Raw genomic sequence first — 15857 nt, forward strand, 5'->3', positions numbered from 1 at the left:
CACCAAAAGCAATGGCAACAGAAGTCAAAATTGACAAATGGGATCTAATTAAACTAAAGAGCTTCTGCAGAGCAAAAGAAACTATCATCAGAGTGAACAGGCAACCTACAGAATGGGGGAAAATTTTTGCAATCTATTCATCTGACAAAGGCTAATATCCAGAACCTACAAAGAACTTAAACAAATTTACAGGAAAAAAGCTAACAACCCCATTAAAAGGTGGGCAAAGGACATGAACAGACACTTCTCAGAAGAAGACATTTATACAGCCAACAGACATATGAAAAAATGCTCATCATCACTGGTCATTAGAGAAATGAAAATCAAAACCACAGTGAGACACCATCTCATGCCAGTTAGAATGGCGATCATTAAAAAGTCAGGAAACAACAGATGCTGGAGAGGTTGTGGAAAAATAGGAACACTTTTACACTGTTGGTGGGAGTGTAAACTAGTTCAACCATCATGGAAGACAGGGTGGTGATTCCTCAAGGATCTAGAACCAGAAATATCATTTGACCCAGCAATCTCATTACTGGGCATATACCCAAAGGATTATAAATCATTCTACAATAAAGACACAAGCACATGTACGTTTATTGTGCACTATTCACAATAGCAAAGAGTTGGAACCAACCCAAATCCCCATCAATGATAGACTGGATTAAGAAAATGTGGCACATATACACCATGGAATACTATGCAGTCATAAAAAAGGATGAGTTCATGTCCTTTGCAGGGACAGGGATGAAGCTGGGAACCATCATTCTCAGCAAACTACCACAAAATCAGAAAACCAAACACTGCATGTTATCACTCATAAGTGGGAGATGAACAATGAGAACACATGGACACAGGGAGGGGAACATCACACACCAGGACCTGTGGGGGGTCAGGGGCTAGGGGAGGTATAACATTAGGAGAAATACCTAATGTAGGTGACAGGTTGACGGGTGCAGCAAACCACCATGGCACATGTATACCTATGTAACAAAACTGCACGTTCTGCACATGTAACCCAGAACTTAAAGTATAATTAAAAAAAAAAGAAAGAAGAAGAAAAATATATTTTATAAAATTATGCAACCAATTCAGGAGGTTCAACATACGAGTCACAGAGGTTCTTAAAAGAAGACAGAGAACATGGAGCACAAGAGTACAACAAAAAAGTCAAGAGAATTTCCCAAGGGTAAGGGACATGAGGCTACACATTGGAAGGGTCCACTGAATGACAAGCATAATAATAGAACCATGCCAAGGCACAACATCAGGAAACTTCCAAACACTGGCAACAAAGGAAGATCCTATAAGCTTCCAGAGAGACAGAGAGAGAAAAGGAAAGGAGTCATATATAAAGAATAAGAAATCAGAATAGAGTGGACGTCTCAAACACTAGAAACTAGAAGTAGAAATGTCTTCAAAATTTATAGACAAACTATTGATCAAGCGTGAAGATAGTCTAAAAGCATTTATGCAAAGTCTGTAAAAAATTGATGTTTTGTGTCTTCCTTCCTAGCGAGCTACTAAAGGATGCTCTCCACCAAAACAAGGGAGTAAACCAAGTAAGAATAAGATGCATGATCTGGAAAAGAGGAGATTCAATTCAAGAAAGATGCAGAGAATCTCAGGATGTTGGTGACAATGAATGCGGGACGCATCAGGCACAGACCAAAGCAGGCAGAAAGCGTCTGGAGAGATCTCCAAAGAGACACAAGTGAAAACCTGAGTTTAGACAACAGAGAAGAATTCTGGAGATGAATCTTTAAGATAGATGAAAAACTTAGGAAAGTGAGCCAGGCATAGTGGCACACAGTAGTCCCAGCTACTCGGGAGGTTAAAGCAGGAGGTCTGGCTTGATGCCAGAAGTTTGAGACCAGCATAGGCAACACTGTGAGACCTCATTTAAAAAAAAAACCCCAAGGAAAGAAAAAAACAGATAATTATTAACTTCAGGTAAACCAAAAGGCTATGTGAGAAGAGAAAAGCAGCCGTGCTCTGTGACTGCAGAGCTCCACAGCACTCACCTGCTCACAGCCCAGGGACAATAGACACTCATCTCACTGGAACCATGATGCAGGGAGAGTGGAGTCATGGGAAGAACAGAAGTGTGGGTGTGATTTCAAGAGGGATAAGGAAGGGTTGTACAACAGAGCCGCGTCCTCAACGCTCACTGTGTTCTTTGGCAGAGGGCTTGGGTCTGGCAGGCCAGTGTCCGACCCTGGACTCAGCAGCCTGTATGAAGAGCATTTCAGTCCAGGCTTCGACATGCACTGCTGTTCAGACTCTGACACTGAAACGGTATCACAAAGAATGTGCATATTTGGGTCAGGCGCAGTGGCTCACACTTGTAATCCCAGCACTTTGGGAAGCTAATGGCAGGCAGATCACCTGAGGTCAGGAGTTCGAGACCAGCCTGGCTATCACGGCGAAACCCTATCTCTACTAAAAATACAAAAAAGTTAGCTGGGCATGGTGGCGTGCGCCTGTAAACCCAGTTGCTCGGGAGGCTGAGGCAGGAGAATCACTTGAATCCGAGAGGCGGAGGTTGCAGTGAGCTGAGATTATACCACTGCACTCCAGCCTGGGCTACAGAGCGAGACTTTATCTCAAAAAAAAAAAAAAAAAAAAAAAAAAGGAAGAAAGAAAGAAAGAGAAAAAGAATGGGTGTTATTCGGAGAATTTTCCTTCTTCAATCAGTGGGCAGTACAAAGTAGGCTGATGTTAAAATGTTCAAAGGAAGACAACAGAAGAATAAAGAATGAATATCACAGTAGGCTTGAGGGACATAGAAGATGGAAAGACAAAGAACTGCAGAGAGAGCTCCAGGGTACACTAAATATCAGATTTGATGTGACTGGCAAGCAGGCACCACTTCACCCTCCTATGCCCAGGACGTCTTAACCAGTCATGAAAGTACTCCCCGCAGCACATATGGCTGCACTGTCAAAGTCCAAAATCCTCCTGAAAATAATTCTGCGAGAGTCACCACACAGAGTTGAGACTCACCCACCACCCAGCATATTTCCACGGGCTGGGCAGAAGCTGGCACCAGCTTAGAAACACGGTATGAGCCCAATCCACACTGCCTCGCCACCCCAAGAAGCCCTTAGCAGAACACAGCAGTTTCTCTTGGACACCTAAAGATTAAGAGAGAGAATTTCGCTAGGAGAGCCCTTAAACCTGGGTGTGGGCCCCACCACTCCCTCTGCTACCCAAGTATCCAGGATTCCCAAGGGTATGGTGGTATGTGATCCTGGAATGGGGCAGACTGAATCTGGGGTGACCTCTTCCAGAATGTACTGTAACTGGGGGGTTTCCAAATGAGTTATATGAAGGAACAGGCCCAAGGAGAAAGAAACACAACTGCTTGCTGGTACTTACAGGCTTCAGCAATTCCATCAGCGAGACAAAAAGACAGGAAAAGAAAACCACAGGTGTCACACAGAGGAGGCTAGTGGGACACCTGGCCTCTGGCAATGAGCCAAGGTCCCTGTGCCCCTCTGTCCACATCATGACAGTCGTTATCATAGTACCAAGTGAGGTTTGGGGATGCGGCAATGCGGGTCCCTGACTGGCCATCCTTAAGGAAAGGGTCCCTTTCCTCCAGGCTACCTTCGCTATCTAGCCAGAAATGACAGCACGGGGTTGCCCAGGCTTTGGACACAGTGTAGCCAATGCAGGACCTCTGCTCAGTCAAGGGGGAGGGTCCCAGGATCAGCAGGTCATCCCCATGTCCCTAAGGAACTCAAAGCCTTCTTTGCTGTTTAATCTTGAACTACCTCAAAGTTCCCTGAAATCCACAGGAGACTGACAGGATAACTGATGTTGTTTAATCAGTGGGTTATAAGTAAAGGGCATTTTAGCAGAAGAGGAGACAAGACAGAACTTTTTAATATGAAAATAAAGGGGAACAGAATATTTCAGGGTCATCTAGGCACAGTGGTTCATGCCTGTAATCCTAGCACTTTGGGAGGCCAAGGCAGGCAGATCACCTGAGGTCATGAGTTCGAGACCAGCCTGGCCAACACGGCAAAACCCCATCTCTACTAAAAATAAAAAAATTAGCTGGACATGGTGGCAGATGCCTGTAATTCCAGCTACTTAGGAGGCTGAGGCAACAAAATCACTTGAACACAGGAGGTGGAGGTTGCAGTGAGCCAAGATTGCGTCATTGCACTCTCGCCTAAGTGACAGAGCAAGATTCCGTCTCCAATTAAAAAAATAAAATAAATAAATAAATAATGAAAAAAAGAATATTCCAGGGTTAATTTGCCTGGTTATAATTTAAAATAATAAAAGAAAGAAATAAGCTGCATGGATAATGCAAGGTCTTCTGTTCCAAGGAAAATAACCACTGTGACAGCAAACCCTTTGGGTATTAGGGCTGAGGTTGCCCTGGGAGGGGGGTGTCAGTCAGGTGCATCAACAGCCATCCCCAACTCTGTGGGCTCATGGAAGCTTTCAAAGCCTCACCCTTGAAATACTGGGTGGTGTCCTGCGGGGTAAGAAGCCCTGGCAGGCCATCAGCATGGCCTCTGGGAAGCTGGGAAGCCCACATGGCAGCAGAGTCCACACCCTGGCTCCAACCCCCAGGCCAACCAGCGGAAACAGCAGGACCTCCCCACCTCTGACCTGTCTCACACTCTGTCACTCTGGGAGTTCCAGGGCAGCTACAGTTACTTGGAATGTAAAATTAGGCCAATATGGTAAAAAGTATAAAAATGGCATGAGGCTGGGAGCTGTGGTCACGCCTGCAATCCCAGCACTTTGAAAGGCAGAGGCGGGAGAATTATTTGAGACCAGGAGTTTGAGACCAGCCTGGGTAACATAGCGAGAACCCTGTCCTACCAAAAATATATATATGCCAGGTATGGTAGTGCATGCCTGTGGTCGCAGCTACTTGGGAGGCTGAGGTTGGAGGATCACTTGAGCCCAGGAGATCGAAGCTGCAGTGAGCTGTGACTGAACCACGGCACTCCAGCCTGAATAACAGAGGAAGACCTTGTCTCAAAACAAAAATTGGTATGTAAATATTTTGTAGATTACACAAGTATAAAATCAAGGCAAACTGCTCAGTTTCTCTGGCAGTATTGCCTCAGAGAACTGGGAAGAAAGCAAAGACCAACCCACAGAATATCAACAGACCCAAAAGATCAACTGTATCTAATTCCATTTGTGACACTGTTCACTTTACCAAGAGAATCCCGAAGGCGAGGTAGAAAATGACTACTTACACTGGAACAAAGCTTTAAACAGAAAAATGTGCCCAAGTGGATGGAAAAGAAAAACCTAACCTCAGACCCTACAGGAGATGCACTGTACATTTATTTTTTGATGGGAATACAGGTTGGAAATTAGTAATAAAATGTGTAGATTTCTCTTGTTTATAATTTTATTATAATTATTTCAATACACAATTCAGGCCAAGGAAAAAATTCTTACTTCACACAGCTATTCTTCTCATCATATTCTTTCTTTTCAGCCAATCTAAGAGGTTTCTCATTTGGCTTCTGACTTAAAGCACTAGAAATGAAAAAAAAAAAAATTCATTAAAATTTGTGAGCAGCAGCCTGGGCAACATAGTGAGTCCCCATCTCTACAAAAATAAAAAATAAAAAACACCGGGCACAGTGGTATGCGCCTATGGCACCAGCAACTCCGGAGGCCAAGGTGGGAGGATTGCTTAAGCTTAAGAGTTGGACGCTGCAGTGCGCTGTGATTGTGCCACTGTACTCCAGCCTGGGCAACAAGAGCAAGACCCTGTCTCTTAAAAAAATGAAAAATTGGCCAGGCGCAGTGGCTCATGCCTGTAATCCCAGCACTTTGGGAAGCCAAGGCAGGAGGATTGCAAGGTCAGAAGATCGAGACCATCCTGGCTAACATGGTGAAATCCCATCTCTACTAAAAATACAAAAAATTAGCCGGGTGTGGTGGCGGGCACCTGTAGTCCCAGCTACTCAGGAGGCTGAGACAGAAGAATGGCGTGAACCCAGAAGGCGGAGGTTGCAGTGAGCCAAGATCACTCCACTGCACTCCAGCCTGGGCGACAGAGTGAGACTCCGTCTCAAAAAAAAGAAAAAAGAAAAGTTGTGAACTCCTTTACCCCAATCCTGAAAATATCTTTATTTTCTGGATTACAAATTTAAGAAGCACCATTTAGGAATTGGTTTATCTACATAAGCACATTTCTGTGAGAACCGGAGCTTAGTTCTTTAAGTATAAAAGTCACTTCTGACACTTTTGGTGCTGGTGCTGGACAGGATGGAGTAGGCCTGCCACAGCCTCTCTCTCCTGCTGATCACAACCAGACATTCTGGATGAGGTCCCAACAGCAGGGGAGAGAAGTCGAACACCTGAAAAACACAGTCATCAGGACTTTCTTGGTTTTTCTTCTCTCTGTGTCTCTCTGTGTTGACCTCAGGATGACTATGTGGCAGATGCAGACACAAGAACCTCCAGGAGAGACCCCCCTCTTTCAAACCAGGGAAGTGGGAAGAGGCGTCCTTTAAACCAGAAAGTGTGGGGAATCTCCATTGTTTTTCTTTTCTTTCCTCGCCAGGCCGGAAGGCCAGCTCTGATCTTGCAGTTGCACTCAGCAACAGCAACAGCAGTGTGGTGACCTTGAGCCCTGAGAGAAAACCCGCACCTGAAGCCAGAGGAACTGGGAGATGGGAGCTGTGGTCCAAAGACTGTGTGAGGAAAATTTCCATCTTTTTCCTCCCTTATTTGTTTTATTCTCAAGGTATCCCAATCCCACATTACTGCACACCAATGTCTCCAAGAGAAACTATCTGGCTAGAGGAACACGGGGAAGGAGCCCCTAGAAATTGGTAACTGTGAGGGAAATTCTGAAAAGAGAGAGAGCTGGTTCATGACCCAACACAAGCCCCTGACTCGCCCCAAGGTATGCAGATGCAGAACAGTCCCCAAGCAGCATCGAGGGCCCAGAGCCTGAGATCACATGGCCACCACCATCCACAGATAACAAGGCAGAACATGAGGGCCGGACCTCATGGAAGTACCGACCTCCTGTGAAGACAAACGACACCAACCAACGCTCTCTAGAGAATGTGAACAGAAACCAGAGTCTCACAACATGACACTCAAAATATCCAGAGTAAGTCCAAAGTTACTAAGCACACACGGGCCCAGGAAACCGGATCGACTGCCAAGGGAAACGACAATCAGCAGGTGCCAACCCATGGTGGCTCGGGGTGGCAATCATCAGACACTCACTCCGCAAGAAGAAAAGGTCAGCACTTCCAAGTGGAAACACACAAGTTCTCAGCAAAGAAATATAAACTTTTGAAAAAAAAAACAAGGAACATTTTAGAAATAAGAAATATAGGCCAAGTACAGTGGCTCACACCTGTAATCCTAATATTTTGGTAGGCCGAGGCAGGAGCATCAGTTGGTCTCAGGAGTTGGAGACCAGCCAGAGCAGCATAGCGAGACCCCCACCTCTACAAAAAATTAAAATGTTAGCCAGCTGTGGTTGTGTATGCCTGTAGTCCCAGCTACTTGGGAGGCTGGGGCAGGAGGATCGCTTAAGCCCAGGAGTTTAAGGCTATAGTGAGCTATGATTGCTCCACTGCACTTGAGAGCCTGGGTAACAGAGCAAGACCCTGTCTCAAAAAAATATAGATGTAATAAATAGAATACTCATAGGACGGGCTCAATAGCAGAATGTGGATGACAGAAGAGAATGAACCTACAGACAGATCAGTAGAATCATTAATCTGCAGAGTAACAAGATTGAAAGGCTGAAAAAATGCACAGAGCCTCAGGGACTTTTTGGACAATATCAAAGTATCTGACATTTATTTCATCACAGTCTCTAAAACGAGAGGAAAAAGAGAAGGGTGCAGAAAAAGTATTTGCAGACATAATGACTATTTGATGTAAGAAAGATACAAAAGAAGAACATTAACAAACCCCAAGCATAAGAAATATGGTAGCAACAACGGCAAGGTATATCACAATTTTTTTTTTTTTTTTTTTTTTTGAGACGAGTCTTGCTCTGTCACCCAGGCTGGAGTGCAGTGGTGTGATCTCAGCTCACTACAAACCCCACCTCCTGGGTTCAAGCGATCATCACGCCTCTGCCTCCTGAGTAGCTGGGATTACAGGCACCCACCACCAACCCCAGCTAACTTGTTTGTATTTTTAGTAGAGACAGGGTTTCACCATGTTGGCCAGGCTGGTCTTGAACTCCTGACCTCAGGTGATCTGCCCACCTTGGCCTCCCAAAGTGCTAGGAATATAGGCGTGAGCCACCATGCCTGGCCAGTATATTATAAGTAAATTGCTAAAACCAGTAATCAAGAAAAAATGTGAAAAGCAGTCAGAGGAAACGGCAGAGGAACAAAGGCACCGGTGACAGCAGAGGCGGTGCTGGGAACAATGCAAGAGAGAAGACAGTGGGGCAACATCTTTACATAAAGTGCTGTCGACCTAGAATTCTACACCTAGCAAAGGTATCCTTTTCAAAATGAACCTAAAATGAATACTTAAAAAAAAAAGCTGAAAGAGTTCATCAACAGCAGACCTGCAATGCAAGAAATATTAAAGGAAGCCCTTTAGGTAGAAGGAAAATAATACCAGATGGAAATAGAGATCTACACCAAAGTAAAAAACACCAATGCAACCACGTAGGTAAAGACAGAAGATATTTTTGTTAGTTAACTCTCTCTAGAATATAATTGACTATTTAAATAAAAGTGAGATAGAGTCTAGCATTTATGATACATGTAAAAGTATAACATATGACAACCACAGCATAAAGTCCATGAGGGGAAGTGTGAAGGTCTACTATTTTGAGTTCTTAGACCATTCATGAGGTGGTACAATATTACATCCTTTCTGCAATTTCATTAATGTCACTGACATGTATCTTGAAGAGGACAAAGTAAAGACCTAGCCTCTGATACTCACGAAACCGTCCTTCTCTTTCCGCCCCGGGTAACCACCTACCCTGTGCTGCCATCTGGCCACGTGAGGCCATCCCTCCCATCAGGACCACTCGGTGCCAATCTTCAGACCTGCCTTACCGAGACAACTCTGTCCAACAAGGCAAAGAAGAGACAGACTCTAGGGCCACTACCAGTTTTCAGTCAACTTTGCTGTCAACCGGGTGTCACATTTTTCCTTTAAATTAATATGTTTAACCAAAATTTCCTGGGCCACTCTTTGAAAATGAACTATTTCCCCATCATCCATTTTATAGAACACTGTATAAGACAATATCACCCTAAGTCTTTTGTCAATTACACCGAATTATTATTATTATTATTTTAGAGATACAGTCTCACTCTGTTACCCAGGCTGGAGTGCAGTGGTACAATCACAGCTCACTGAAGCCTGAACCTCCTGGGCTTAAGCGGTTCCCCCAGCTCAGCCTCCTCAACAGCTGGGACTACAGGCAAGTGCCACCACATCCAGTTTGAATTTTCAAATCATACCTTCCTTCTGGTACATCTGGATCAGCATATATGGTTATGCCTCTTTTTGTTGGCCAGTACGCTGAAGATTCAACACACTGTAAAAGAAAAACTTCTTTCAGAAAGAATGTATATGCTAGCAACATAATACACATTCTTTTAGAACCAAAATTCCATGGGAGTTATTCTCATGAACAACCATCCCAGACAGCTTTCATGCACACACAGACATGGAGAGACAAAAAACTGGAAAGTTGGGTGATTATGCCATTGCTATACTACATTAAACATCCAAATGGCAGGGCATTCCAGATCATCAGTATTTAAAATACCCTGCAATCACTTTCACCTGTCTTGTCAAAGGGACGGAGAGCAGATTAGACTTGCACTTCACTATGACAGTGCCCTGGAATCCCAGATTTTCACACCTTCGTTAAAAGGAGGATGAATATCCAATTTTGTAGAAAGGAAAGTAGGCCGAGAACAAGAGCTTGACATGAAGAAGTTGGAGCTACTTTCTCCTTTCAAAATAAGCAAACTATAGGAAACTATCATGGCCAACGATTTTTTAATAGAAAACATATTTTTGGTTTCAGATAGATTCGAAAGAGAAAATTTGAAAATTAATGCTATATCAACTCTGTATTGAAAGAACATTTTTAAAATACAACCTTATTTGTATCTTTTAAAGAGATGCAATGGTGTTTCTTTTCAGATTTGTTTTTAGGTGAATCTCTCAATGAATCCATATTACATTTTACAGCTTTGTCTGCAAAATAAAAATGGTAATAAGAAAGCTACACCAAAAAGTGATATTAATAGAAAACAGGATAAAAAGGAATATAATAAAAGCAAATACCATTATAAAATCTTAATATGTGAAATTTTTATGGAATATGAATTTGTAGTAAACCTTACTTGAGGGGATTAAATTTTAAAATCTTGTCTCAACCTTTATGTAAAAACAATTAAAATGTTCTAACAATTCCCATACCAGCTGACTAATAATGGAACACAACAGTATTTTCCCAATTTGTCAGATGACATTTCCCTCAGAAGACCATGGCAACATCTCCCAACACACAGGCTCTTCTCACAACGTGACTCTGTCTCCTGCCAAGAGGTGGGCTCTGTGTTCCTTTCCTGTGAACCTGGGTGAGCTCATAACCAACATGGAAGTGGTGCTGTGTGACTTCTAAAGCGATGTTACCAAAAGGCCGCATACTTGGGATCTGCCGTCTTGGAAGCTAACATTTGAAGCCCAGCCATGACACTGTGGGAAAGCAGCCACATGGAAAGACTGCTAGCGTATTTCGGATGACAGCCCCAGCTGAGGTCCCAGCCAAAAGCCAGCATCAACCGCCAGAACGTGCCTGAGTCCGCAGACCACTGCCCCTGCTTAGTTACCGCCAGCCCTCACGTCTCCCTGTCTGAGGCCCAGGACAGGGTGGAACAAAGGCAAACCCTCCTGCCATACCCATTCTGAATTCCTGACCACAGAACCCATGAGTGTTATAAAATGGCTGTTGTTTTACCCAGCAATCATGTATTAGGGAAATACAGAGGCATTCTAGAAAAGTGTCCTACTATTAATAAAAGAAACACAAATTGAAATGACAAGAGACACCTTTCACCTATTAAATAAGTCATTGAAATACGCAGCAGCACTAGAAATGTGAAATGATATTATAAATTGCCCTAACCCTTCTTTAAAGTAATTTGGAACCCAAGTCTGCATGTCATGTGGTCTTCCGGTTTGGAATTACATTATCAGGGTACAACCTTTTAGCCAAAAAGATAAACTCTGGAACCAGGAATGGAGGCGGTAGTTAAAATTTGCCAAGAGAGAAACGTTCATACAAGACCAGCTCTATCATAAAGAGTAAAAAAAAAAAAAAGAAAAAAAAAAGGAGATTGGGAAAGAAATATTCACATCTGACGATATGAAGATAAAACATCTGTCTGAAAAGGACTTTTCAAATAAACTTAATTAAAATATCCAAGAAATAAAAGAAGCATTTATGAAACCAAAGAGGCCAAGTGCAGTGGCATGCCTGTAATCCCAGCACCTTGGGAGGCCGAGGTAGGTGATCATTTGAGCTCAGGAGTTCAAGACTAGCCTGCTGCTGAACATGGTGAAACCCTGTCTCTGCTAAAAATATGAAAGTTATCCAGGCGTGGAGACACACACCTGTAGTCCCAGCTACTTGGGAGACTGAGGCAGGAGAATCACTTGAACCTGGGAAGCAGAGGCTGCAGTGAACTGAGACTGCACCACTGCACTCCAGCCTGGGTGACAGAGTGAGACTCCATCTCAAAAAATATAAATAAATAAATAAATAAATAGCCTAGCACTCCTTCCCCTTTCTCTCTTCCTCTCTTGCAGGTGATGTGCAGCTCCTGTTCCCCTTCTGCCATGATTGGAAGCTTCCTGAGGCCTCACCATAAGCAGATGTCAGCTCTATGCTTCTTATACAGCTTGCACAACTGTGAGCCAAATAAACCTCTTTTCTTGCTAAATTATTCAGTCTCAGGTATTCCTTTACAGCAACGTGAACAAAGACACTCCCCTACTAGAAGAACTACAAAGTATATACTTGGGGAAGGAGAAAAATAAACCAGTAGTACAATAATATTAATTATATAATCAACATCTACTTAGTATTTATATCAAGAACTATTCTAAATGCTTTATATGAATTGATTCAATTCTATGTGATAGGTACCACGTACTTTATTGAACTCCATGTGATTTCTCGATGGGCACCATTATTTCCCCCTTTTCAGATTAGGAAAAGCAAGCACAGAAAGGTGAAATAACGTGCCCATGTTTATTCAGCTAGTAAATAACAGATCTGGGATTTGAACCCAAGCAATTCCACTCCAAAGAACTTAAAGAAAAACTGAGTGCAAAATGTATTTACAAAAGAACAAGTTAAATTAAAATTCTAGAAATTAGAACAGAAATGAAAAGAGGAGTTTAGAAAAGAAAAGGTGACATGATTGATGTGAGGACAGACAATGATTACCTTGAAACTTCATTAGAAAGTATAAGTACACAGAAAATTTAAGACTAAGAGAAATGAAATGCAATATCTATAAGAGTAAAAAGGAAGGGGGGGAAGTGGTCAATTCAACAGGAGGCAGAAAATAACAAAGAAAATAGAAAGAAAAATTATGGTCAACAGAAAACACAAAATGAGGCCAGGTGTGGTGGCTCACGCTTGTAATTCCTACACTTTGGGAGCCCAAGGCAGGTGGATCACTTGAGGTCAGGAGTTCAAGACTAGCCTGGCCAACATGGTGAAACCCTGTCTCTACTAACAATACAAAAATTAGCTAGGCAAGGTGTGCGTGCCTTTAATCCCAGCTACTTGGGAGACTGAGGTGGGAGAATCGCTTGAAGCTGGTAGGCAGAGGCTGTAGTCAGCCATGATCTCACTGCCCGCAGTGAGCCACTGCATTCCAGCCTGGGTGACAGAGTAAGACTCTGTCTAAAAAAAAAAAAAAAAAAAAAAAAACCCACAAAATGAGACAATGAAAAGACGTCAAAATATACATTAAATCACAATAAGGCTGGGCACAGTGGCTCATGCCTGTAATCCCAGCACTTTGGGAGGCTGAGGCAGGTGAATCACCTGAGGTAGGGAGTTCGAGACCAGCCTGACCAGCAACATGCAGAAACCCTGTCTCTACTAAAAATACAAAATTAGCCAGGCATGGTGGCACACGCCTGTAATCCCAGCTACTCGGGAGGCTGAGGCAAAGAATCACTTGAATCCGGGAGGCAGAGGTTGCTGTGAGCCAAGATCAGGCCACAGCACGCTAGCCTGGGCAAAGAGAGCAAAACTCTGTCTTGAAAAAAAAAAAAAATCACAATAAATGTATGTGACTTGTCAAAGAATCATAAGTGGCTCTCATAATAAGGGAAATGCAAATGGAAGCTCATCTAAGATACTATTTCTCACTGCAAACTGAAAAAGATCCAAAAACTTGAAACTCTCTGCTGGTGAGGCGTGGGCAAACAGGCAGTCTCCTAGATTCCCATGAGACTCCCAGATGATACAGTACCCACGGCATCTGGCAACAGAGATAAAACCATTCTTTGACCAGAAACCCCTCTGCCAGGAATCTACCTTGAAGATGTAGCTCCACAAATACAAAATAATACATACTGGAAAAACTGGATGCCCACATGGAAAAAACAAAACCAAATCCTGACCCTTACCTCACATCGCTAACCTGAAATGGATCCTAGAATTAAATGTAAAAGCCAAAAGTAGAAAACATAGAGAAAGCAAAGTTTTCTTAAATAGGACATAAAATCCTAAAACAAAAAGAAGTGATTAGCTAGACTTCATCAAAAATCAAAAACTTCTCCTCAGAAAAATACCATTAAGAAAATGAAAAGCCACAGACTAGAAGGAAATTTATTTATAATACAAATGACATCTCCAGAATATATTTTAAAAACTCAGCCAGGCACAGTGGCTTGCACCTATAATCCCAGCACTTCGGGAGGCCGAGGCAGGAGGACTGCTTGAGGCCAGGAGTTTGAGACCAGCCTGGCCAGCATAGGGAAACTCTGTCTCAATAAAAAATAAAGAACAATAACTCTCAAAATTTATTATAAGAAAACCTAAGTTTTAAAACATGTAAACAGGAATTTCACAAAGAACAGACAAATTGCCAACAGGAACATGAAAACACGTGCAGTGTCATAAGTAATGAGGAAAGTGATCTGCAATCCAGAAGGCCACCCCCGCCATTCCAATGAGAGTAACAGGTCTCAAGAGCTGAGAAACAGCACCCACATACCCTGCCCTTAGGGTATGGATGTGCTCCATCCAAGCAAAGTAAGCCAAAGAAAGGCCTCAATGCGCAGTGGCTCACGCCTGTAATCCCAGCACTTTGGAAGGCTGAGGCAGGCAGATTACCTGAGGTCAGGAGTTTGAGACCAGCTTGACCAACATGATGAAAACCTGTCTCTAAATAAATTTTGAAAATTAGCCAGGCATGGTGGTGTGTGCCTAGTCCCTACAACTCGGGAGGCTGAGGTGTTTGAGGATGCAATGAGCCATGATCACACCACTGCACTCCAACTTGGGCAACAGTGCAACATCCTGTCTCTGAAAAAAAAAAAAAAAAAAAAAAGAATAAAGACCACCAAAAATGATAAATATGAAGGTAAATATAAAAATATATATGCTTATCTTAAAAATCTCTTTAAAATAGAATTAAAATTTAAAGGGACACACAAAATCTGTGGTCTCTGTGCTGGGGAGTGTGGCAGGGTCTGTTAGTTATCCTGGAATATCATTCAGTCCTTGCTCCAGATCAGGGTCAGCAAACTCCTTCTGCAAAGCATCAGCTGGTAAATACTGTGGGCTTTGTGGGACAGGTGGCATGGGGCGCGACCACTCAACTCAGCTGCAACAGCGCAAAGGCAGCTGTATAAAATATGTAAGCAAATGAGTCCGGCTATGTTCGGTAAAACTTTATTTGTAACTACTGAGATTACAATTTCATATAATTTTAATGCATCACAAAATATTCTTTCTCTTTTGATTTTTTCAACTATTTAAAAATGGAAAAATCATTTTTAGCTTACAGGTTGTACAAAAATAGGCGGCAGGCCAGATATGGCCCATGCCTGCAGTTTTCTAATTCTGAGGTAACAGAACCCCTGATTTTTAGTGGGAGCCTGGCAATCCAAAAGAAGGACACCCTCTCCCAGAGCTTCATCCCCCACTAAGCATGGCTGCCCAAGAACATTCTGGCCAAAGAAATGAGAGAGGAAGCACCATGTGCAACCTCTGAGTTGTGCCCTTCACCTCTTCCCCCTGCCCCCCAGCTGGCTGGAAGGGAGACACAGTGATAACTCATTTTGGAATAGGAGGATAGAGGCAAAACCTTCAGGATGGCAAGGCCAACAAGACAGAAAGAGCACAGACTCTGATAACCTGCCTGCACGCTTATGACATGTTAGAGAATTCAACTTCTTTCTTCTCTCAAAAAAAGAGAGAAAGAATTGACTACTTAATAAAAAATGATGAGGTACTGTGGGGTTTCTAATAAATGTAGAATTAAAATGCATGACAACAGGCTGGGTGCAGTGGCTCATGCCTGTAATCCCAGCACTTTGGGAGGCTGAGGCAGGTGTATCATCTGAAGTCAGGAGTTCCAGACCAGCCTGATCAACGTGGTGAAACCCCATCTCTACTAAAAATACAAAAATTAGCCGGGCGTAGTGGTGTGCACCTGTAGTCCCAGCTACTCAGGAGGCTGGGGCAGGAGAATCGCTTGAACGCAGGAGGTGGAGGCTGCAGTGAGCTGAGATGGCGCCACTGCACTACAGCCTGGGTGACAAGAGCAAAACTCTGTCTCAAAAATACATAAATAAATAAATAAATAAAA

General features: G+C 43.1%; 1 protein-coding gene across 3 annotated transcripts in view; it reads right to left on the reverse strand.

Annotated features, from left to right (window-relative positions):
- Window positions 1-15857, reverse strand: part of TDRD12 (tudor domain containing 12) — a 103360-nt gene that overhangs the window by 46389 nt on the left and 41114 nt on the right. For all 3 annotated transcript variants that reach the window (XM_003915285.4, XM_009194091.3, XM_009194090.3), the window contains exons 9-11: window positions 10112-10209; window positions 9462-9538; window positions 5443-5523 (exon numbers count right to left, since the gene is read on the reverse strand). In XM_003915285.4, the coding sequence (XP_003915334.4) occupies window positions 5443-5523; window positions 9462-9538; window positions 10112-10209 (256 nt within the window). The remainder of the gene's footprint in view (window positions 1-5442; window positions 5524-9461; window positions 9539-10111; window positions 10210-15857) is intronic.

This window comes from Papio anubis, chromosome 20 (assembly GCF_008728515.1).
Source record: "Papio anubis isolate 15944 chromosome 20, Panubis1.0, whole genome shotgun sequence".
NCBI lineage: Eukaryota > Metazoa > Chordata > Mammalia > Primates > Cercopithecidae > Papio > Papio anubis.